Source organism: Lissotriton helveticus, chromosome 7 (assembly GCF_964261635.1).
Source record: "Lissotriton helveticus chromosome 7, aLisHel1.1, whole genome shotgun sequence".
NCBI lineage: Eukaryota > Metazoa > Chordata > Amphibia > Caudata > Salamandridae > Lissotriton > Lissotriton helveticus.
In genome coordinates this window covers 1,652,889,497-1,652,912,488 of record NC_136068.1, presented here as the reverse complement: position 1 = coordinate 1,652,912,488, position 22,992 = coordinate 1,652,889,497, and the positions used below count along the sequence as shown (strand labels likewise).

Genomic DNA, 22,992 nt, shown 5'->3' with positions numbered 1-22,992 from the left:
TAGTATCAACATTCAATCTTAGGTTCTAAATTAACCCCCCCTTATTTCCTCAAAATTCTAAAAATACTTCCAATTCCTGTTGAATCTCCTAACTTCTCCCACTCTGCTAGCATAAGCTTTTTCAAAATTCCTAGACCTCCTCATTTTATTAAGCCATTTCAGATGGGATGGAGCTTCCCTAGATTTCCAATTCTGGAGTACTAGGGAACGGGCAACGGAGCAAGATGCAAATACAAACATTTCCCCAGCCTCTTTAAGCAACCTTCTGTCATTACATATACCAAAGAGGGCCAATTCAGGCGTAGGCAGAAGTGTTTCCCTATAGCCAGCTCGATATCTGTAAAGATAGCCTCCCAGAAGGGTTTGAGCTGAGGACAAGTGAAAAAGATGTGGAGCCATCCGCCCTGGCCATCAGCTTGGCATCTGAAGCACTTGTTCTCGACCTCAGGGAACCTTTTCCCTAGTGCCTCCGGAGTCAAAGAGATAGAAAGGCCATCCTTTTTTTAATTTGCTGCGCGCATAGATTTATAGCCCAACAAACATAAGGTTCCCAGTCTTTGCGCGTTAAGTTGCATTGTGTTGAACGGCTTATTTTATCTAGATGACGATCTATCATAGCTAGTTGCCCGGGACGATGGAGCCTCTTGCACCAATTCCCTATGCCGCTGATATTGGCTCCATAAAGGAGTATTACCATCTCATTTGTGGAGTCAAATAGGCCACTCATATCTTTTCTTAGACAATGGATGATTTGTAGATATTCAAAAAAAGTTGATCGCCCGGGAATTTTTGTTCTTGCCATCATTTCTTGCCATGTAATGATTCTATTCTGAACGACAAAATGCCTCAACTCCCGAAATCCATAATTTTCCCAGTTTATTATATGGCTTTTTCTAATTTGGAGGCCCAGACAGGTACATTCTTGTAAACTTAAATACTGGGAGCCTGAGGAGCAGGAATTTTTAAAAAAGGACTGTAGCCTGAATAAATATTCTCTCAGTGTCTTATATCTCATCCTTTTTGGGAGCCTTGCGATCTTTAAAAATACCTGAATTTGAGAATCTACCTCTTGCAGCATCTTTACTAGGAAGAAGCTATCTCGATTCTTTTTTGATCCTATCAGTCCTGCCACTAAATCTTGAAAGGCGGCCTCATAATATGTTTTAAGATGTGGTAAAGCCAATCCCCACCTGTTCAACTGGTAGTTGAATCACAGGCAGCTTGACCCTGGATGCTTTTCCACCCCAAACAAAACCCCTAATCATAATTTCCATCTCTTTAAAAAAAGATGAACTTAATTTGATTGGGACATTACAAAACAGGAATATGAGCAGGGGTAGGATCGACATTTTGATTAATTATAACTTGCTCTGGAAACCCGAATTGGCCAAGGGAATAAAACATGGTTGTTCAATTTACCAAGTCGAACGCTTTTTCGGCATCAACCATTAAAATACACGCTGGGGTTAAATTGATATTAAAATAATCCAGGGCCTTTATTAAACATTCGGTATTGGATGCCATTGAACGGCCCGCTATAAAACCTGACTGATCGCTGTGTATAACTTCTTGTGCAGCGTACACAAAGCGATGGGCCCAGATTTTCATTAAAATCTTAAAATCCGAATTTAAAAGACTATTGGGCCCATATGAGTTATTTGTCTTCTGGATTTTTATCTTTTTTAACGAAGGATACTATTGTTGCTTCTTTAAAGGAAGTGGGTACCAATCCACCTTGTTTGATGTAGTTAAATAATTTTTTCAGGGGTGTCTGTAATTCTTTAGAAAGGTTTTATAAAATTCAATTGGAAACCCGTCTTGACCACAAGCCTTCGCCCCAGCTGTTGCTTTAATGGAATCTGCTATTTCTCCTATACTTATTTCTAGCCCTAGTTGGGTAGCCCGATTGGCCGTAATCTTTGGGATCTCTATATTTGAAAAATATTCCTGTATCTGTTCTACCCCCACTAAATATTCTGTAGTGTAAATGCAACCAAAATGCTCCCAAAAAAACCTTTGAATCAAGTCGCTGTCCACTACCTCCTGGCCGTTCAAAGGGTCCCTTATTTTAACTACCGTTGCAGACTCCTGTCTCTTTCTCACGGAGTTAGCCAGGAGCTTCCCTACCAACTGGCTATCCTCGTAAACCTTTTGCTGGAAAGCTCTGGAGCTGTTTATCTGTTCCAGGATAAAGAAATCTCTTAACTCTGCTTTCGCCTGCTCCAGATGATTCGGGTATAGGCAAAACTGTAGGGCATATTCTTTATCTACTGCTTTTTGGAGTGTAGTTATTTTTTGTTTCCTCTCTTTTGCCAGGGCGGATGTGTAGGATATAATCTGGCCGCGGGCTGCTGCCTTGAACCCCCCCACACTTAAAATGGTTCTGCCGTGTCGTTGTTAATTTTGAAATACTCCAGGATCCATTCACCAAAACCAGCTACCCAATCCTAGTTCTGAAGCAGAGTATGATCCAGCTGCCACTTGGATTGGTCCCTGCTTCCTAACCTGAGCCTGATTTCTAGCTCTACCTTCCCGTGATCGGAAAAGGGATTGCAACCGATAGTTGAGTTTAAGGTCTGAATGGATCTTGATATCAAAAAATATTTATTCTGGATGCTATCCGGAAGCGATGCGAATAACAGGTACAAAATTCCTGATCTGGGTCCGTAGAATGCCAGGGGTCTATAGGTTGGTAATCTGAAAATAAGGCACCCACAACTTTTTTGGTATTGGGTTTTAGTTGTTTCTTATTTTTATTGGAAGTATTCTTTTTTAAGTCTTGTATAATTAAAATCTCCTCTAAAAATGTGCTGCCCAGGAGCCTCCCTCAAAAGTTCATTAATTTCTATGATACTGGAGACATCATCGGATACCGGGCGGTAATAGTTCACGAAATTCATAACATAGGGTCCCTTTGAATTTTAAAAAATTCCCAGGATAGTCTTCTCGAGAAATAGATGGCAACACCTCTCTGAGCTACCCCAGCTGACGCAAAAAATGCGTGAGACAATTATTTTGGAATAAATAGTTTGGGGGCATCAGATTTTAAATGGGTCTTCGAAGAAATAGCACATGGGGATTTAGGGATACTAACCATTTTATGAGGGCGCCATATTTCTGTTTATTTAAAACACCATTGGCATTAACTGACAAGATGCTACATTTATTCATTTCCATATCGATTTTTTCTAACAGTAAGGCCTAAATTTTTGATTGAGTAGTGTCCATGCCGAAGGCTCCTGCTCTTTTTTACTACTTTCAGCCCAACCCTCCCCTAACACCTCTGGTGAAACCCTCCCCCCCCTGAAATGTGGAGACTTTCATTCCCCCCACGCAAACCACATTTCGCCCCTTGCTGCTAGCCTGGGTGTCATCTTGTCACACCCTGCGTGACCCTGTGAACCACCAACCCCTCCCGACACTAAAGTGGATTTAATAATATTCTAATAATATTGAGAGGAAGAAAAAGAACAAAATCATATATCAAAAGAAGAGAGCCGAACACATACCTAGTTGAAACACTATTACAACCCAAAAGCCCTCTATAGTAAAATCTGACAGAGACATAAGAAAAGTTTAAAATATTTATTTTAACTAGCAGGCTCTAGTATGCAGTATATATGCCTGAATAAGTAAGAAGATGCTTAACACAAATACTGTCAGCATAGTAAGTAATCAATTAATCATAAAAGAAGCAGTCATTGTATTAGACAGGGTAACCTCCCCTTCTACAGAAGCAAAGTGATTATATATCAGAAGATCTCAGGGGGTTTGAAGCAGACCCCTTACTGCAAAGATGAAAGTTCTACATCTCAAGTGTAGTGGCGATCTCTTCTGTGTAAAATCTCTCTGCAAGTGTATATTTGCATGTCCGTGCATATCTATTTCGTGGAGATTTGTCGAACAGAGCTGAAAGTATTAGAAACACAAAAAACGCTTTTCATATGGAAGAGCCATTCTAACTATAACTATCTAGGGGTGCAATATGTACAGATATTTGAGGTGAGCAGATTCAGATTGTTGCTGGTGTGGTAGGGTCTGTATAAAGGGGCTGCTCTCCCTCTAAACTTGGACACTACGCAGAGTTCTCTGCTTTCTTTTTTGAATATGTTATGCAGCACTCTAAGAGTAAAATGGCATTGTTTTGAATTATACTGGGTGCTTCTATGTGTCTGAAAAAGGCTGAAGATCTTTGAAGGGCTGTAATGACAATTAGAAAATCTAGACATCTGTCTCTTAGGTTTAAAAGTAGTTATGAGAATGTCGAATATTAAGGTGGATGGTAGATCATCACATGTAATAATGTCACTATACTCTTTTAGGTCCAGTACAAGTTTCAGCATTTTGAAACTGAGCTCCATTCGGTTAGCTATTACACAGACAGGATTAACTTGAAAAAAGTTACAAAAACACACCACCATTAAAATCCCATGCTCTAGTTTATAAAAATAAAATGAATAATTTATTGAACATAAAGAGGCCAGAAAGACAAACATTCAATAAGGTGAACATGAGATGTACATTTTTAAAGTTTGAATAAAATTTTTCTCCAGAACACACAAAGCTCCAACTAAGGTAACTCATTATGCTAGAGCGGCACAAGGACAAGGTTTGAGGGCTTGAGGCCAACCACGATCAAGAACAGGTCGAATACAATTTAGTTCATCATTGGTAAGGTATATGTCAGCGACAAACAACAAAGAATCAGGATCAATGTCATGTAAAAGGGACATACTGCATGCTGCAAAAACCCTGGGGCTATTCTTATACCACATGGGTAAACAAAATTACAAAAAACACAGTTGATGGACAGAATGTAGAACAATGTCATACATTCACCCCAGTACAAGGATCTGGGCCTAAATCCATCGTTTTCTTCACTCCACACCACCCTGGGTTAGACACTGGCTATATGCAAATCAGCTCTGACCCTTTGCCTCATGGGAAAAGTCCAGTCCGAACTGCCAAGCCCTGTCTTTCCCAGACCGGAATCAAGCATCCAAGGACCGGTTTCTGGCTATCAGCCTTCATTCAGCCAGGACAGCTTGACTCCAGTGGTGTGGAGAGCCTGGGACTCACGTCTGAGCATACCCAGCCCACTCGGGGTGAAAATTACAAAAAACACAGTTGATGGACAGAATGTAGAACAATGTCATACATTCACCCCAGTACAAGGATCTGGGCCTAAATCCATCGTTTTTTTCACTCCACACCACTCTGGGTTAGACACTGGCTATATGCAAATCAGCTCTGACCCTTTGCCTCATGGGAAAAGTCCAGTCCGAACTACCAAGCCCTGTCTTTCCCAGACCGGAATCAAGCATCCAAGGACCGGTTTCTGGCTATCAGCCTTCATTCAGCCTGGATAGCTTGACTCCAGTGGTGTGGAGAGCCTGGGACTCACGTCTGAGCATACCCAGCCCACTCGGGGTGAAAATTACAAAAAACACAGTTGATGGACAGAATGTAGAACAATGTCATACATTCACCCCAGTACAAGGATCTGGGCCTAAATCCATCGTTTTTTTCGCTCCACACCACCCTGGGTTAGACACTGGCTATATGCAAATCAGCTCTGACCCCTTGCCTCATGGGAAAAGTCCAGTCCGAACTGCCAAGCCCTGTCTTTCCCAGACCGGAATCAAGCATCCAAGGACCGGTTTCTGGCTATCAGCCTTCATTCAGCCTGGATAGCTTGACTCCAGTGGTGTGGAGAGCCTGGGACTCACGTCTGAGCATACCCAGCCCACTCGGGGTGAAAATTACAAAAAACACAGTTGATGGACAGAATGTAGAACAATGTCATACATTCACCCCAGTACAAGGATCTGGGCCTAAATTCATCGTTTTTTTCACTCCACACCACACTGGGTTAGACACTGGCTATATGCAAATCAGCTCTGACCCTTTGCCTCATGGGAAAAGTCCAGTCCGAACTGCCAAGCCCTGTCTTTCCCAGACCGGAATCAAACATCCAAGGACCGGTTTCTGGCTATCAGCCTTCATTCAGCCTGGATAGCTTGACTCCAGTGGTGTGGAGAGCCTGGGACTCACGTCTGAGCATACCCAGCCCACTCGGGGTGAAAATTACAAAAAACACAGTTGATGGACAGAATGTAGAACAATGTCATACATTCACCCCAGTACAAGGATCTGGGCCTAAATCCATCGTTTTTTTCACTCCACACCACCCTGGGTTAGACACTGGCTATATGCAAATCAGCTCTGACCCTTTGCCTCATGGGAAAAGTCCAGTCCGAACTGCCAAGCCCTGTCTTTCCCAGACCGGAATCAAGCATCCAAGGACCGGTTTCTGGCTATCAGCCTTCATTCAGCCTGGATAGCTGGACTCCAGTGGTGTGGAGAGCCAGGGACTCACGTATGAGCATACCCAGCCCACTCGGGGTGAAAATTACTAAAAACACAGTTGATGGACAGAATGTAGAACAATGTCATACATTCACCCCAGTACAAGGATCTGGGCCTAAATCCATCGTTTTTTTCACTCCACACCACCCTGGGTTAGACACTGGCTATATGCAAATCAGCTCTGACCCTTTGCCTCATGGGAAAAGTCCAGTCCGAACTGCCAAGCCCTGTCTTTCCCAGACCGGAATCAAGCATCCAAGGACCGGTTTCTGGCTATCAGCCTTCATTCAGCCTGGATAGCTTGACTCCAGTGGTGTGGAGAGCCTGGGACTCACGTCTGAGCATACCCAGCCCACTCGGGGTGAAAATTACAAAAAACACAGTTGATGGGCAGAATGTAGAACAATGTCATACATTCATCCCAGTACAAGGATCTGGGCCTAAATCCATCGTTTGTTTCACTCCACACTACCCTGGGTTAGACACTGGCTATATGCAAATCAGCTCTGACCCTTTGCCTGGTTAGTTCGGACTGGACTGTTCCCATGAGGCACAGGGTCAGAGCTGATTTGCATATAGCCAGTGTCTAACCCAGGGTGGTGTGGAGTGCAAAAAAACGATGGATTTAGGCCCAGATCCTTGTACTGGGGTGAATGTATGACATTGTTCTACATTCTGTCCATCGACTGTGTTTTTTGCAATTTTCACCCCGAGTGTGCTGGGTATGCTTAGACGTGAGTCCCAGGCTCTCCACACCACTGGAGTCAAGCTATCCAGGCTGATGAAGGCTGATAGCCAGAAACCGGTCCTTGGATGCTTGATACCGGTCTGGGAAAGACATGGCTTGGTAGTTCGGACTGAACTGTTCCCATGAGGCACAGGGTCAGAGGTGATTTGCATATAGCCAGTGTCTAACCCAGGGTGGTGTGGAGTGCAAAAAAACGATGGATTTAGGCCCAGATTCTTGTACTGGGGTGAATGTATGACATTGTTCTACATTCTGTCCATCAACTGTGTTTTTTTGCAATTTTCACCCCGAGTGTGCTGGGTATGCTCAGACGTGAGTCCCAGGCTCTCCACACCACTGGAGTCAAGCTATCCAGGCTGATGAAGGCTGATAGCCAGAAACCGGTCCTTGGATGCTTGATTCCGGTCTGGGAAAGACATGGCTTGGTAGTTCAGACTGGACTGTTCCCATGAGGCACAGGGTCAGAGCTGATTTGCATATAGCCAGTGTCTAACCCAGGGTGGTGTGAAGTGCAAAAAAACGATGGATTTAGGCCCAGATCCTTGTATTGGGGTGAATGTATGACATTGTTCTACATTCTGTCCATCAACTGTGTTTTTTGCAATTTTCACCCCGAGTGTGCTGGGTATGCTCAGACGTGAGTCCCAGGCTCTCCACACCACTGGAGTCAAGCTATGAAGGCTGATAGCCAGAAACCGGTCCATGGATGCTTGATTCCAGTCTGGGAAAGACATGGCTTTGTAGTTCGGACTGGACTGTTCCCATGAGGCACAGGGTCAGAGCTGATTTGCATATAGCCAGTGTCTAACCCAGGGTGGTATGGAGTGCAAAAAAACGATGGATTTAGGCCCAGATCCTTGTACTGGGGTGAATGTATGACATTGTTCTACATTCTGTCCATCAACTGTGTTTTTTGCAATGTTCACCCCGAGTGTGCTGGGTATGCTCAGATGTGAGTCCCAGGCTCTCCACACCACTGGAGTCAAGCTGTCCAGGCTGATGAAAGCTGATAGCCAGAAACTGGTCCTTGGATGCTTGATTCCGGTCTGGGAAAGACATGGCTTGGTAGTTCGGACTGGACTGTTCCCATGAGGCACAGGGTCAAAGCTGATTTACATATAGCCAGTGTCTAACCCAGGGTGGTGTGGAGTGCAAAAAAACGATGGATTTAGGCCCAGATCCTTGTACTGGGGTGAATGTATGACATTGTTCTACATTCTGTCCATCAACTGTGTTTTTTGCAATTTTCACCCCGAGTGTGCTGGGTATGCTCAGACGTGAGTCCCAGGCTCTCCACACCACTGGAGTCAAGCTATCCAGGCTGATGAAGGCTGATAGCCAGAAACCGGTCCTTGGATGCTTGATTCCGGTCTGGGAAAGACATGGCTTGGTAGTTCGGACTGGACTGTTCCCATGAGGCACAGGGTCAGAGCTGATTTGCATATAGCCAGTGTCTAACCCAGGGTGGTGTGGAGTGCAAAAAAACGATGGATTTAGGCCCAGATCCTTGTACTGGGGTGAATGTATGACATTGTTCTACATTCTGTCCATCAACTGTGTTTTTTGCAATTTTCACCCGGAGTGTGCTGGGTATGCCCAGACGTGAGTCCCAGGCTCTCCACACCACTGGAGTCAAGCTATCCAGGCTGATGAAGGCTGATAGCCAGAAACCGGTCCTTGGATGCTTGATTCCGGTCTGGGAAAGACATGGCTTGGTAGTTCGGACTGGACTGTTCCCATGAGGCACAGGGTCAGAGCTGATTTGCATATAGCCAGTGTCTAACCCAGGGTGGTGTGGAGTGCAAAAAACCGATGGATTTAGGCCCAGATCCTTGTACTGGGGTGAATGTATGACATTGTTCTACATTCTGTCCATCAACTGTGTTTTTTACATGGGTAAACAGGCATGATACCTCTCGGACCCGAGGGTAGTACATCCTGACCAATCACCGCTCTCAGGAGCCAGATTGTGACAGAAAGAAATATTAGAAATATCAAGTGTAGTTTTACAATCATTACGGATGATTTATTAATCAGAGCAATACTGTGCCTATTCTGCACCACAAAAGTGTGTGTCTGACTATTTATATGTCTGTAATCTAAGATGATGTGATATGAACTGTCAGTTCTCTAATCCAGAAAAAGAGGATTATTCAACAGAGAGATACAGGGTTCAATTACACCCTGATACTTCAGATGTGTAAGGATTCCCTTAACAGTCGCTTTAGCATCACGTTTAATTAGATATTGAGGCTGATTCTGAGGGGTGGAATGCACTGGAATAATATTTAATGGAGAATCCTTATCCTAATCAACTTGGTAGCACTATAAGGCAGGGGGCAAAGTCAGGGCCAATCAAATGCATTATCATGATTCGTCATATCAGGAATGAGATGCGAAAAAGAAACGAGTATTACATCTTCACCATGAGGACAAGCAAGAACAAATGCAGGGGGGGGCAATCGACTTCAGCCCATAAAATGTTACCGAAGAAGTCAAATTATTCAAGAAAATAGCATTAATGGTGTTTTTAATATCCCCTTTAATCTGCATGTCTAAATGATAAAGGTGATCAGAGGGTGCAACGGAGGTGTCCGCAGTCTCAACTGTAACAAAGGTGTCAGTTGCCCTCTAATCCAGAAACTGACAGAGTGTCTGTCACACTACGGTGACTTCTGCCATGCTGTTGAGGAGAGTCACTGCCCAACTCCTATCCAGGAGAAGGGCTTTCACCATATGTGGCACATTTAGGAGTTAAAGAAGCAACCTTCTTCTTTTGGAAGGGGGCTCTATGCGGAGGCAGTTCCTCAGTCTTGACTTTTGCATCAAAAGAGCATTTTGTCTGCACAGACCCGCCTTGTCTGTGATATTGACACCCACCTCTGTTGATTGGACAATTTCTGAAAGAAACGATTAGAAGGAGGATCAGAAACTGGAAATGCTCCAGAGTCTTGATTTTAGTGCAATCAGACAAATCATAGCATCATTCAGAAGTGTCTGCCGGCGAAGACCCATCCAGAGATCTGGGCTTCTGTTGTAGTTGCTTAGATTTATCTCAAGATTTCTTAGGAAAAAACAGACGACTATCCTTCCCAGGAGGAGGTTTACCCAGGGATTGCACTAATGGTTTACTCCCCAACTATGAAGAACCAAGGAGCTGTAAACATCAGAGATGTTAACTGCTAACTCATGTACGAGGTCAACAGTGGCCACTGTGGATACGAGCTGGCCTATAATCAAGGAAGCTGCCTACCCTTTACCATTAGAAAGAATAATTTCTGAGTTTACCAGAAAAATACCTAGTAGTTTCTTACGTAATCTAGGGCAGGATTTGCCCCATGTTCATTCTGTACATGTTTGAGAACGTTCAGAAGGACGTTTATTGAGAAGGTGCCATAACAACATGTATATACTGTAGCAAACACCCACCCCTGGTGTTGCTGTCGGCAAAGGAGAGTGCCCTCACCACTAGGCAAATATTAAAGAATGGATTATATGATTTACCAGAGAACCTGTAAGGGGATAAACAGCATCAAGCTGGTACATTTTGTGAGCAATCCAAAATAAAAAACGTATTCACGGTTAAGAGAACGTGTGCCAATAACAGAGTTGATAATAACAGGGCTAATGACAAGCCCCCCAAATTATGGAGCCTGCACGGGAGGGGCAGCCACTGGTGGAGCAGCCAGAAAGGCATGGGCAACAAACAGAATCAAGTTTTTATACAGATGGACTACTTGAGTGTATAACAAATGATCCAGCAATCAGGGATCGATATATTTTCACAAACAAAGGCCCATTTTCACGCTGGGGTTCAGTGTGATGCAAGTTTATTCCTAACTTACCAAATACACACTATAACGTGCATATCTCCTTACAATATGCTTATTTAGGGTTTGAAGTTGATAGCAATAATTTGCACTTATCAATAACAGTAAAATAATACCAGACTCAGTATATGTGTTTTTGTAATGTTTCTCACAAAAATAATGTGAAACAAATGCTCATTTAGTATTGTCACACAATGCAAAACATAGATCATCACAAAGAACATGTATATATTATATTAGATTAGGCTTTATTTCGATATGGTACATATCTTAAAAAGCAGTACATATACATAAAAACAATAAAAGCCATGCATAGATAATAAACATACAATTCATATTGCAGGTGGCATGAATAATTTACATAGAAACAGTCTAAAATACATATTAAACAAGATACAAAAGCCTAGTAGATCTAATGCGCCATGCCCAACCTAGAAATTTCGCCAATCCACATGCGAACAGGGGCCGCGGGTCTGTTTTTAAAATTCGTAAGGCTTCCTTATGAGATCTAGTCCCAAGCTCTCTGCAGAGTGGCTTCAACCATCTGTGGCGAGGAACTACATAGGCCGGGCATTCAAACAATAGGTGGGGAACTGACTCTATCCTGTTCACACAGAAGGGGCAGAAGGGAGTTGTCTGTTCCGGGACCTTCCAGCTGGAAGTCAGTTTCCCTACTGGAAGTTAGCCTACCCTAAATTTGAAGTATAGAGCCCTGTCCCAGGATTTTAGAATAATATCCATATACGGCTCGCAGAAGTGCACCTCCTTAACCAAAAGGAATTCCACAGTGGTCTTACACAAATTAGCATTACTATTTCTGCCATCAATCACCCAACTCCAGTATAATTTCTTCAGGGTTGACTTGGGCGGGGCAGTTCTAGTAATCCAAGCGTCTTCAAGGCCCAGGTCTATAAGAAGGCGCTTGACTTCCCTTAACCAGCGGACCTTGGACCAGCCGGGCATTAATAGAACCTCTTTTAAACCCTCTGCATAACTAGACATTTCTGGGACTCTCCAAATACGTGCCCACAAAAGAAGGGACGCAGCCTCGCATGGTCACTAATGGGCCGAGTACCCATATCTAAAAGAAGTGGAAGAGTTTGTGTACTGTAGGGGAGGCCCATTAAGTCCTTATGGAATTTGTTTTCGGAGCGAGACAACTGGTCCACATTTTGTACACCCCAGAGTTCTGCCCCATAAAGAGCTGCACTAACGCCTCTTGCCCTGTAGATGTCAAGTACCGGTGCAATGGGTTTGAGGGATGAGGCGCGCTGTTCGTTAAGGAGGGCCCACACCACCCTCTTGTGGGTCAACAGTATCTTTTGATGATGACATTTCCAACTCATAGAGTCGCAGAGACGAATGCCAAGGTAATCGAACTCCTTGACCCTCTCGAGTGGAACTGATTCTAGAGTAGGTGGTTTGACGGTCTTCTTCGGGGGGTTTAGAACCAGGAACTATGGCCCAGATGTAGGTAAAACTTATTTACCGATTCTTAATTACCGAATTTTACCGATTCGGTATTTAAGAATCGGTAAATAAGAAGGGGGGGTATGTAGGAACATCCAGATGTTCCATTTACCGAATCGGTAAATATCTGTATTTACCGATTCGGTAAATACCAACCGGTAATGCTCCATTCATTCCTATGGGCTTTGAAGCCCATAGGAATGAATGGGGCATTACCGGTCGGTATTTACCGAATCGGTAAATACCGATTTTGACAAGGGTGCAGGGGGTGTCACTTTGACACCCTCTAGCACCCCCAAAAAAGGTTCGGGGGCCATGTGGCAGGCATACCTGCCCTAAGGGCAGGTCTGCCTGTCATATGGCACAGGTGTGCATGCACACATGTGCATGCACACCTGAATCGGTATTTTACCATCAAATTGAATTTTATGGTAAAATACCGATTTTGTAGGCCTTGTGGGACTCAGAAGAGTCCCACCTACATATCAATTTTACCGATTCTGTAAAAATACCGGTCGGTAAATTTACCGACCGGTATATTTACCGAATCGGTAAAATTACCGATTTGCCCTGTTTCCGTCCCCCTACATCTCAATAGCCAAATACCGGTCGGTAACGGCCGAAATCGGCCGTTACCGACCGGTATTTGGCTGCCTACATCTGGCCCTTGGTCTTCCCTGTGTTTATTCTAGTCCCCTTGAGTCACAAAAGGTCTTAAAACTAGTTAGAAGACTCTGCAGGCCCGCTGGAGTTTTGGAGATCAGGAGGGTATCGTCTGCAAATAGGAGGGTAGGTATTCTCCTGTCAGCCAGGGATGGTGCGTCTGCTGGATGTTGCAGCAAGTGCTCCACCACTCCGTTAACATACAATGAAAACAGAGTGGGGGCTAGCACACATCCCTGGCGGACACCTCTATTTACAGGAATTCGTGATGTTTTTTGTCCCTGGTTACCCCACCTGATCTGTGCAAAGTTATCTGCATGTAACTTTATCAAAGAACATGTATAATCAATTAATAGAAACAAACTCAAATAAACAATGCATTGAAGTAGTGGATGGGCAAGAGAGAAAAGGTTTCAGAGACAAAATACATTTGCAGATGATTATGCAAATTCAGAATATGTTATAATAACCCAAGTAAGGTTCAGGGGAAACTACCCTTTGGCCAATAGGGCAGGAATGCCCTTCGAAAATAGTCGAACTGCGAAGACTGAGTCAGGAATCAGGAAATAGGTAGGCCTCTATCTGGAAACAGCAAAGCGATGATCTCCCGTTAGCTAAACACCAGCCGACCCTAACCACATCCCCCTGGGACTTTCAATTATAACCTAAGTGTCACAACCCACATTTGCTTCAATATGAGAGCAAACTCCATCTCTCATTAACTAAGGATGGGGGTGTTCTGTCACACCACACTCATCATAACTATTTTATTCAATATCCTTTTTTCTTCAACTTTCAGCATTGAACCAGATTCTTCTCAGGAAGCAATTTTGAACACAATCATAGAACACATTTTCTGCGGCGCATTTTCATGTTACAAGTCACTACGCTCTCATTGTTTGCCACTGCCATTTTGTGAGAAAGTCTATCAGCTTCTACTTCTGCTTATCATATTATTCTTTTCTGAAGCTTGGCAGCCATACAGCATATTACGAAGGTCATATACGACTCGACTTTTGCATTCTCTCTTCCTTCTCAAAACTCTCCTATAGTCATTTTTGCTTTCACCAATTATTAACCCCAGACTGGCATGCAGGAAAGTAGGCCCATGCTGTTTGTCTTCAGAAATCAAACACAAACATTTATTAATTTCATGAAGTGTAATTTCATTACACACCATCCCAGCATTGCACTAACCCATGCACAATCCATGTTTTTCCTAGCAATAGTTTTCAATGTGCACAAAAGCAGTATTAGTATTTTAATCAAAGCACTTACAGCCTAGTTTGCATGAATTAGTGTACGCATTAATTTACGCATTATTTCACGCATTGGCTTTCACATGCACAAAAGCTTTTCCCCTTATTTTAGCTTTCTTTAAATAAAAATGTTTACATACCGCAAGCTGTTAATATATGTTACTGAAGGTTTAATCTGAGCAGGTTTTATTTTCGCAAAACCCTGCCCCATTACAAACATGCATCCGCCACAGTAGCAGTTGGTTAATGTGTATACAGAGTAAAACGGGCAAAGACAGGCCATCTGGCCCCGTCAATACTTAAGGGACCCATTTGAACAGTGCACCATTAAACCAAATCCAGTGCTCTCAGGCCATAAGAGGAAGCTCAATAACCGCATGAGGGCGAAAAGCCACAGGAGCATTGGCCACTGCATAAGAATAAAAAGCATTATCATTTGCATCAACAGCAGGGAATGTAACCCAGGAGTAAAAAACTTCAACCCTCACAGTGACCAAAATTGACATTTTTACAGAGTTTTCGCTTACTCAAAAGCTTAATTTTGACCAATTTCAGGCACAGAAATGACTTTAAACAAACTTATTTTAGTTGAAAAAGTAATAATTCACTTCCAACAGTCTTTTAAAGTCAAAAGATTAAACTTTAAAATGTCATCAATAGTAATATGAAGTTCCTAAAAACTGAGGAGACACATTCCCTGCACCACGGTTGGCTCCTGGAAACGGTGCAGGGGTATTGTGGACAAGCATGAGGGATACTCGGGGGTCCTAAAAATAAGTACCAGACTAGACATTGGCAGTGTCATGTTGCAGGGATTCTGTGAAGCTACAGAACTATTTTTGGGACCATAGATCCTTACTAGTGGAGACTGAATCATCCTACCACCTTAGTACCCATGAGTACGGACGAACTAGCTATAGTGTATCTATTGCTCCCCTACGCACTCACAGAGGAACAATTGATCAGACACCCCAGAGCACAACACTCCTGACTCACCCAGGAATCGCAGTACAGTACACACCCTTTTGCTCTCACACTCATACTTGTCCACAATAAGATCTGACAGACATGAGAAAAGCTTAACATATTTATTTGACCTATTTTGCTCTAGTATGCAGTATACATGCCACATTAAGCAAGAAGATGCTTAACAGAACTACGATCAGCATTGTAAGTAATCCATAAATCATAAAAGGAACTGTCATTGTATTAGACAGGGTAATCTACCACCTCCCCTTCTACAGAAGCGAAGTGATTAATATCAGAAGATCTCTAGGGGTTTGAAGCGGACCCCTTACCTTAGCATGCACAGATGACAGTTCTTCATCTCATGCATAGTGGCGATCTCTTCTGTGTAAAATCTCTCTCCAGGTGTATTGGCATGTCCGTGCATACCAATATAACATTCCTTTGTGTGTTTTGTCTACGTGCTAGAGCCTGACCAATCCAGATATCAAGGGGTATTGTTGTATGACTTTGCCTACGGTGTTCAGACTGAATCCCAGGAAAGAACGCGATGCAAGCACACCAGCAGGTTCTGTGTGAAAGTACAGCTTGGAACAAAGCAATGAATGTTTGTATAGTAACTCGTGCAAAGTAGAGAGCAGCCTGCAACGTGCTCATGTTAACATAGGGAAATTGACAATGGGCCTACACAGAACATATGACAGTGCTTGTGAGACTCATGGGAGCTTCTCACTCCAGTGAGAGTGTTAAGGCTCTCTGGAAAAATGTGCCAGTGGACCAATCACAGGGCGCCATTTTTTAATTTGCGCTTTCAAGGAATGCTTGTGAGACTCTTGTAAACCCAACCGTTCAAATATCTATCTTTTTTACCCTTAATATCTCAAAACCCGCTGAACTTATTTACAATAAATAACAAAAAAGCACAATCTGCGGGCCAAGATCTAGTCTGCTGCTAAATGTGGTGTTATTCCTTTCAGCAGTTTTTGCTGTAGCCGGTCGTAAATAAGCCTTTAGTATTTGAATGGGAATTTTAAGTTTTGGGGCCCCCTTTTTTTTCTCAAACCCATTTGATGGATCATCCAAAATTTGCCAATTGTGAATTAGTCAAAAGTAGCAAATTTTTTAAAGTTTCATGGAGATTCGTCAAACTACCCTAAAGTTATTGGAAAAACAAAAAACAATGCTTTTCTTATGGAAAAGCCATCCCAACTAAAACTATCTAGTAGTGCCATATATACAGATATTTGAGGTAAGCAGATTCAGATTGTCGCTGGTGTTGTAGGGTTCGCTATACTGTGGCTGCTCTCCACCTAAACTTGGAAACTACCCAGACATCCTTTTTTGCATATGTTACTCAGCACTCTAACAGTGAAAGGCATTGTTTTGACTTTGGCGCTCCAATGTGTCTGAAAAAGTTCTTTGAAGGGCTCAAATGACAGTGAAAATGTGTCAGGAGTTGCTTTTATCTATTTCAGGCTAGCTTGGATGGTATTTTACCAATCCAAAGGTGTAATACTGTGCCTAAAGTGGTAAAAGTCTTTTGTCATTTTACAGCTGGACATGGATGGCAATAGCTAATCCTGTGTTTAGAGATTTTGGTCTTTAAATGGCATAAGACTGTGGGGCATATTATCAAGACAGGCGATAAAATTATCGCCGCTTTGGCGGCAGAAAACTGCTGCTAAAACGGTGATAATGGGCTTGATAATACTATGGGATTACAATTGAAGCCCTTGTTAAATGTGAAGGACATCTAACATAGGCTTCAATTGGAATTCCAAAGAGCATATTATCAAGCCCATTATTGCCGTTTTAGCGCAGTTCTCTGCCGCTAAAGCGGTGATAATTTTATCGCCTGTCTTCATAATATGCCCCTGTGTTCTTTCTTGCTCGGCATGGCTGTAGCTGTGCTAATCGTATGCTTAATAACTTTGCAAGAAAAACAGACATTTGAGGTGAAACGATTCAGAGTGGCGATGGTATTGTAGGATACTGTATATGGGAGCTACTTTCCACCTACACTTGGGAACTACCCAGAGTTGTCTGCTCCATTTTTGCAAAACATATCTGGCACTCCAAGCCTGAAAGGGGACTTTTTTTACTTTGACTGGGTGAGCCCTTGTATCTAGATAAAGCTAAACCTCTATTAAGAGGTGTAATTACGGTGAAACTTGTATCAGAGGTTGCAGCTAAAAGTTTGTTAGCCAGCCTATGTGTTGGTAAAGGTGTCTGTTGTTTATGCTTAGTACACTCTATTTAACCTAAGTGCTTCTTATTGCTTTTTGTTCCTATCTAGAGCAAAGAAACCTTAATAGAAATTGATTGTGCCCAGGCAAATATGTTGCTATTCCCTTTTGTGGAAATTATGCAAAATACCCCCAAAACTTTGCAAAACGATGCATTACAGTTCAAAATGTCTTCTCTTACTGACAACTCAAAGAAGGTGGTAATGCATTTGCTAAGAAAAAGGGATGCCCTAGGTCCCCCTTACTCATTGTGCAAGTAAGAAATGAAAAAAAGATTAACAGCCTGATTCATCAAGCTGATTTGCGCTCGCAAAGGGCCAGATTCTGAGAATCTACAGCCTGATTCATCAAGCTGATTTGCTCTCGCAAAGGGCCAGATTCTGAGAATCTGGCCCTTTGCGAGTGCGATTTTTGCATTTGGGATTCATCATCCCAAATGCAAAAATCACTATTACCGAAATCGCATATTTGCGAGGAATTGGATTTAAGGAATCTCTAATAGAGATTCCTTAAATGCAATTCATCAACCAATTAGAAATAGCGAAATCGCAATATTTGGTCTCACCACCGAGTCTGACTTGGTGGTAAATTGCGAAAATAGTGTAAAAAGCACTTTAGTGCATTTTTTTCTTTTGCATGTTACATACACACATGTCCTTTGGACATGTGTGTGCGCAACACCTGTTGAAATGTGCATTTAAGGGGTGCTACAGGGTGTCCTTTGGACACCCCTGGCACCCTTAAAATCGCTATCTTATTTGCGAGTAGCAAATTGCTACTCGCAAATAAGGGATACTCCCCATTCATTCCTATGGGCCTTTTGGCCCATAGGAATGAATGGGGAGTTATTCCTTATTTGCGAGTAGCAAATTGTTACTCGCAAATAAGGAATGTGTAGGAATCGCAATTTATTTAGCAATTCCTACATGAATACCGTTTTGCGAGTCCTCAATAGCGATTCGCTATGAATCGCTATTAGGGGCTCGCAAAACGGCCCGTTGATGAATCAGGCTGTTTGTCCACAGGATCACTGCCAACTCTTAAACACACAAAAGAAAATAAACGTTCTTTTAAAATGCACTACCATACCCTCTAATGAAAACGGGCTGCATTTTAAAAAAAAAAGTGTACTTTATTGAAAGGCAAACACTGGAATGGCCACAATCTCCGTGATGGCATCCTATTGTAGTGAGTATTAATTTGAGAATTACATATGAATATTCATAAAGTCTAGCTGATTTTGACCCACAATTATTCATACTTTTAAGCACCAATCTGGTTGTTACTAAGTGGGATCTTAAGAATCTTTGTAGGTTGCAAAAGTACTGGTTGCAATTTGCAAAACCATACACATGGTCCCTAGCTTTAAAACAAGTTACAAGAAAGTTGATTATTAAGGTGGATAGTAGTTCATCACATGTAATAATGTCACTATTCTTGTTTAGACCACTACAAATTTCAGCAAATTAAAACTGAGCTCCACCCTGTCAGCTATGACACAGACAGGCTTAACTTGCAAAACGTTACAGAGTCAAAGACACACCACAATTAAAATCCCACTCTAGTTTATAAAATACAATGAATATTTAAATGAATAAAAAGATACCAGAAAGACAAACATTCAATAAGGTGAACATGAGATATAAATTTTTAAAGTTTGAAAAAAAATGTTTTCTCCAGAGCACACAAAGCACCAACGAAGGTAACTAGTCATGCTAGACAGGCACAAGGTCAAAGTTTGAGGGTTTGAGGACGACCGCAATCAAGCACAGATCAAATACGAGCCTCCGGTAAGCACCAGTCAAAAAGTTACCTTTGGACCTATATATTTTCCCGGCAAAAACGTGACCATTTATGAGTTGTCAGTTGCACAAGCTGCATCTGTGATGGAGTTTGACAATGGTGGGTTTCTAAAGAGCAGGATCTTGGTGCAGTCTTTGACAAAAGAGGGAAAGTTCTGAGCTAGCGAAGTCTGGTGTCAGTACCTAAAGAAGTTGCAAAATTGATCAGCTTCTGTTTGGCTTTACTCAGTGGAGCATTCTCTATTCAGAATTAAAATACTTTCTGAAAGTCAGATCTCCTTCAGCAAGGCAAACCTGCAAGTAAGATGTGGACAGCTACTAAAAGTGGATAGGTTTGGCTCAACACTGTCCTGGTCTCATGCCAGTTACTCATAAAAAAAGTTGGCAAAAACTTTTTAAGTCAAAACTTCTGTAGTTTGTTCAGGAAGAATACACTCTGACACTTATTGAAAATGCTCCAGAACCTTAGGGATACCACTTATTGGTCAAGACGCTCTCCAGTAAATGGAACTAGCAGCTTCCAGGTCAAGCCCAGTTGGTACTGGTCAGCTGGCCACTTCAGAAGAGGTGCAAAAAGATCAATTGATGGGCAGAATGCAGAACAATGTCATACATTACCCCCAGATGTGGGCTGAAATCCATTGTTTTTATGCTCCCATGCCATTCCAGTTTGAACCAAGCCATACGCAAATCAGTCTTGAACCTGCACCCAATTTGAACAGTTCAGCCCAAACTGCCAAGCCAGGTCCTTCTCGGACTGGAAACAAGCATCCTAGGACCGGTTGGGGGGTTTCACCCCTCATCAGCCAGAATAGCTTGACTCCAGTGTCATGGAGAGCCCGGGACCCATGTCTGGGCATAACAGTACCACTCGGACCCACTTCAGAAAAAGTGGCATCTGGCAGATTTTGTTTCCCTGTAGCTCAAAAAAAGATGAACGAACTGGCCCTTGGAGTTCACTTCTTGGTGCTCATACCAGGTGGGAGCAGGTCCAACCCTTAAGGTGCAGTCCTTTTCTGGCTTCCACAGCTACACCAGTGTTCTGAAGAAAGTGAAAGGGGTAGCATTTGTATGTCTGGAGCTCCCCCATTGGTGAGGGTGCTCCTAGCCATTCCCTTACCAATATGCTAAAAGTTCCCGGCATTTCCTGTCAGTTTTACTGAAAACTATCCCACAGTGCACCTCTCTACTTAAACCCAACATGGCAGAAACTTTCTTCCCATGTGCAGAGCTTCCTGTTCGTATCCAGATTTGAGACTATTGTAATGGACACGCCATCCTTTGTGGTCACTTCAAACCTCTTCTGATGTAGTTTCGTCTTTCATGGGATTTGGATGCAAGCTGGCTATGACCACAAAAGGGAGGCATGCCAAGGTGTGAGCCACATCCACCAATGAGCGAGTAGGCATTTTTTTAAGCTCAGGAAAGGGCTTGGCATATCCCAGAGGACATCCTGCTCAGGTAGGAAAAACATCTTCCTACACCCTTTGTCCACTGTCTACCAGCAATTCATATGTTACCGCAGGGTAGCCGTGAAAAGTAACACTGAACACTGGCATAAGGCACATTTAGTTTAGGCAGGAAAATGAATGACAACTTTCTAAAATTGTTATTTTCAAAACAGTAACATAAAGTCTGATTTGACAACTAAAGTGGATTCTAAATTACTATTAAAATGAGTCTCTGAATTAGTTTTCAAGCTACTCACAACAAAAGTTAAGCATTATAAGGTGTTATTTTTTAGCCCGAGCATTCCTATGGAAGAACAAGGCTTACAACAGTGTAAAATGACTATGGAGGTTTTCACTGTGAGGACATGTAAAACATAAAATATGTATGTCCTAATTTTTAAATATCAGGCACCAGGCATTTAGGGTGTACCTTAGGGGTGATGTATAAGCATTAAAAAGGAAGGTTTAGACCTGGTAAAAGGTTTTCCTTGCCAGGTCAAAATTGTTGTTTTGAAGCTGCACACTCTGGCTGCAGTGGCAGGCTTGGAGACGTGTTTTGCACTGTAACTTTAGTGGGTGCGAAATATGTGCTGCAGTCTAGTAGTGGCATTTAGCGTACAGGCACTAGTACACTTGTGTACCATATACTAGAGACTTAGAGGTAAGTTAAAAGTGTATCCATTTTGTATATGTTTTAAGGTCAGAGCATGTGCATTGCACATGTTTAGTAGAATCCAAGTAGAGTGAAAAACCAGCAGCATCAGTCCAAAAAAATACGCAGATGATTCTGCCAAAAGGAGGAGTTTTCTTACAGAAATAAACTGATGGCCATGAAGAGTAATACATTAGCTGACAGTATGAAAGTATCAGGATAGCCTGGAGACGTATTTGCTACACTTGCAGACATAACAGTGCAAGATCTCAGGGTGCACAACTGCAAAGATATTAGCAGACAATCAGCACAGGGGCATAAATGCAATCCTGATGTTGTATTCCAGCCACAGGATTTCAAGAAGGCACTGAAATAAGAGATAATTGGGCTTATACATGCAATGTAGTTAGAATACTTAAATTGAAGGACAAATGCTGTTTTTCTTACACAATGCATTTACATATCATTTAAAAAAATGATTTCGCTTGACTGTTTTTGAGTTCTGAATTCTTAATAATTGTATTTTAATTTGCTTTTGTAAGTGTATACTGGTTGTTGTGTGTAATGTTTTTCACAATAAAGCTGAAATTAAAACAAATACAGAAAAATGACTAACACATTTGTGTTTTCCATTAGGTGACGCCAAAGTGTGCCAACCCAATGCCCTATATGGATGCAAGAGAACCTGTCGACAAAACTGCGACAAGCTAAATGAAATCAGGCCTCCTATGTGTATCATGCCATGCTTTTGGGGGTGTGAATGTAAAGAGGGTTACATATTCAAGTCCAGTGCATCGAAGGAGTGTGTAGAGTATGCAGCCTGTCAAGTAAATTGCCCTGAGAACATGCATTATGAACCTTGCTTCAAATCCGATCCTGCAACCTGTGACAATCCGGATGTAAAACCTATTAAGGGGAGACACTGCTCCCCTTGGTGTGTCTGCAATGAAGGCTTTGTGTTCCGCTCTTTTACTGATCGCACTTGTGTGCCCATGAGTGAGTGCCCCAAAAAGGAATAGGAAGAAATACTGTCATGAAAAGAATGTCTGTGCTCATTCCAGTAGTTATCTTTTCGGAAAAGGAATGCATTTAATTATCAGTGGCTCTTCTCTAGAAGTACCGAATGATCTGTCGATGATGCATGTTTTTTGAAAAACTGTTCTGCTTTATATGCATCAATAAATTCATATTAGAGTCTAAGTAATGCTGTGAAGTCCTTTTGATCATGCACTAAGGTCTGCAAATGGATTTAGAATCATAGATTTGGTAATTGCATTTGTGTCTTCCATATGTTTATTTGTGTGTAAGTGCAACTTTAAATTATGCTTTGGGACATATCTTGTTATTAAGATGTGATGTAGAGCTTTCACCATGCTAATTTGGCGGAAACGTGGGTTTAAACTGAGCGGGGCAGATTTATGAAGGCCTTGCGCCGCCGGTGCGTCATTTGTAACATGGGAAAAAGTGACGCACCGGCGGCGCAAGGCCTTCATAAATCTGCCTCAGCGTCTTTTGATGAATTTTTACTTCTGACTT

General features: G+C 42.4%; 1 protein-coding gene across 1 annotated transcript in view; it reads left to right on the top strand.

The window, feature by feature from the left end:
- LOC144767592 (IgGFc-binding protein-like) overlaps positions 1-22,701 on the top strand; it is a 246,147-nt gene extending 223,446 nt beyond the window's left edge. The window contains exon 4 of the mRNA XM_078651001.1: positions 22,093-22,701. Within this exon, the coding sequence (XP_078507127.1) occupies positions 22,093-22,475 (383 nt within the window). The 3' untranslated portion in view covers positions 22,476-22,701. The remainder of the gene's footprint in view (positions 1-22,092) is intronic.
- The last annotated feature ends 291 nt before the right edge of the window (positions 22,702-22,992 follow it).